General features: G+C 63.3%; 1 protein-coding gene across 1 annotated transcript in view; it reads left to right on the top strand.

Annotated features, from left to right (window-relative positions):
* LOC116217630 (phosphoenolpyruvate carboxykinase [GTP], mitochondrial-like) overlaps positions 1-833 on the top strand; it is a 4941-nt gene that overhangs the window by 122 nt on the left and 3986 nt on the right. The window contains exons 2-3 of the mRNA XM_031557544.1: positions 471-546; positions 613-782. Coding sequence (XP_031413404.1) covers positions 471-546; positions 613-782 — 246 coding nt within the window. The remainder of the gene's footprint in view (positions 1-470; positions 547-612; positions 783-833) is intronic.

Below are 833 nucleotides of genomic sequence, written 5' to 3'. Positions count from 1 at the left end.
GCCAAGATGGCGTCTGTTGACCCCACGTGACCTCTGACCCCGGATGTGACCCCAAGCCCCCGCTCCCCTTTCAGTGCCCCACAGCGACCCCAAAAACCCATCAGCTGACCCCAAACCGAGACCCTCTGACCCCATGTGACCTCTGACCCCACATGACCTCTGACCCCCAGGTGACCCCGATCCCAACTCCCCCTTCAGTGCCCCACAGCGACCCCAAAAACCCATCAACTGTCCCCAAAACGAAACCGTGTGACCCCCCCACGTGACCTCTGACCCCACGTGACCTCTGACCCCACGTGACCTCTGACCCCAGGTGACCCCGATCCCAACTCCCCCTTCAATGCCCCACAGCGACCCCAAAAACCCATCAACTGTCCCCAAAACGAAACCGTGTGACCCCCCCGTGACCTCTGACCCCATGTGACCTCTGACCCCATGTGACCTCTGACCTTGTGATCTCTGACCCCCAGGTGACCCCAATCCCAGTTCCCCCTTCAATGCCCCACAGCGACCCCAAAAACCCATCAACTGTCCCCAAACGAAACCGTGTGACCCCCCCACGTGACCTCTGACCCCCACGTGACCTCTGACCCCGTGACCTCTGACCCCCAGGTGACCCCGAGCCCTGCGCTCACCCCAACTCCCGTTTCTGCGCCCCGGCCGATCAGTGCCCCATCATGGACCCCCATTGGGACGACCCGGAAGGAGTCCCCATCGACGCCATCATCTTCGGGGGGCGACGACCCCGCGGTACGACAGCGCCCCCTCCCGAAAGTCCTCCCGCAAGTCCTCCAGCTCTCCTCACCCCTCTTCCCTCCCCCCTCCCACCTTTA

The sequence above is a fragment of the Meleagris gallopavo genome, unplaced genomic scaffold (genome assembly GCF_000146605.3).
Source record: "Meleagris gallopavo isolate NT-WF06-2002-E0010 breed Aviagen turkey brand Nicholas breeding stock unplaced genomic scaffold, Turkey_5.1 ChrUn_random_7180001853053, whole genome shotgun sequence".
NCBI classification, from domain to species: domain Eukaryota; kingdom Metazoa; phylum Chordata; class Aves; order Galliformes; family Phasianidae; genus Meleagris; species Meleagris gallopavo.
This window is presented reverse-complemented; position numbering and strand designations above follow the sequence as displayed.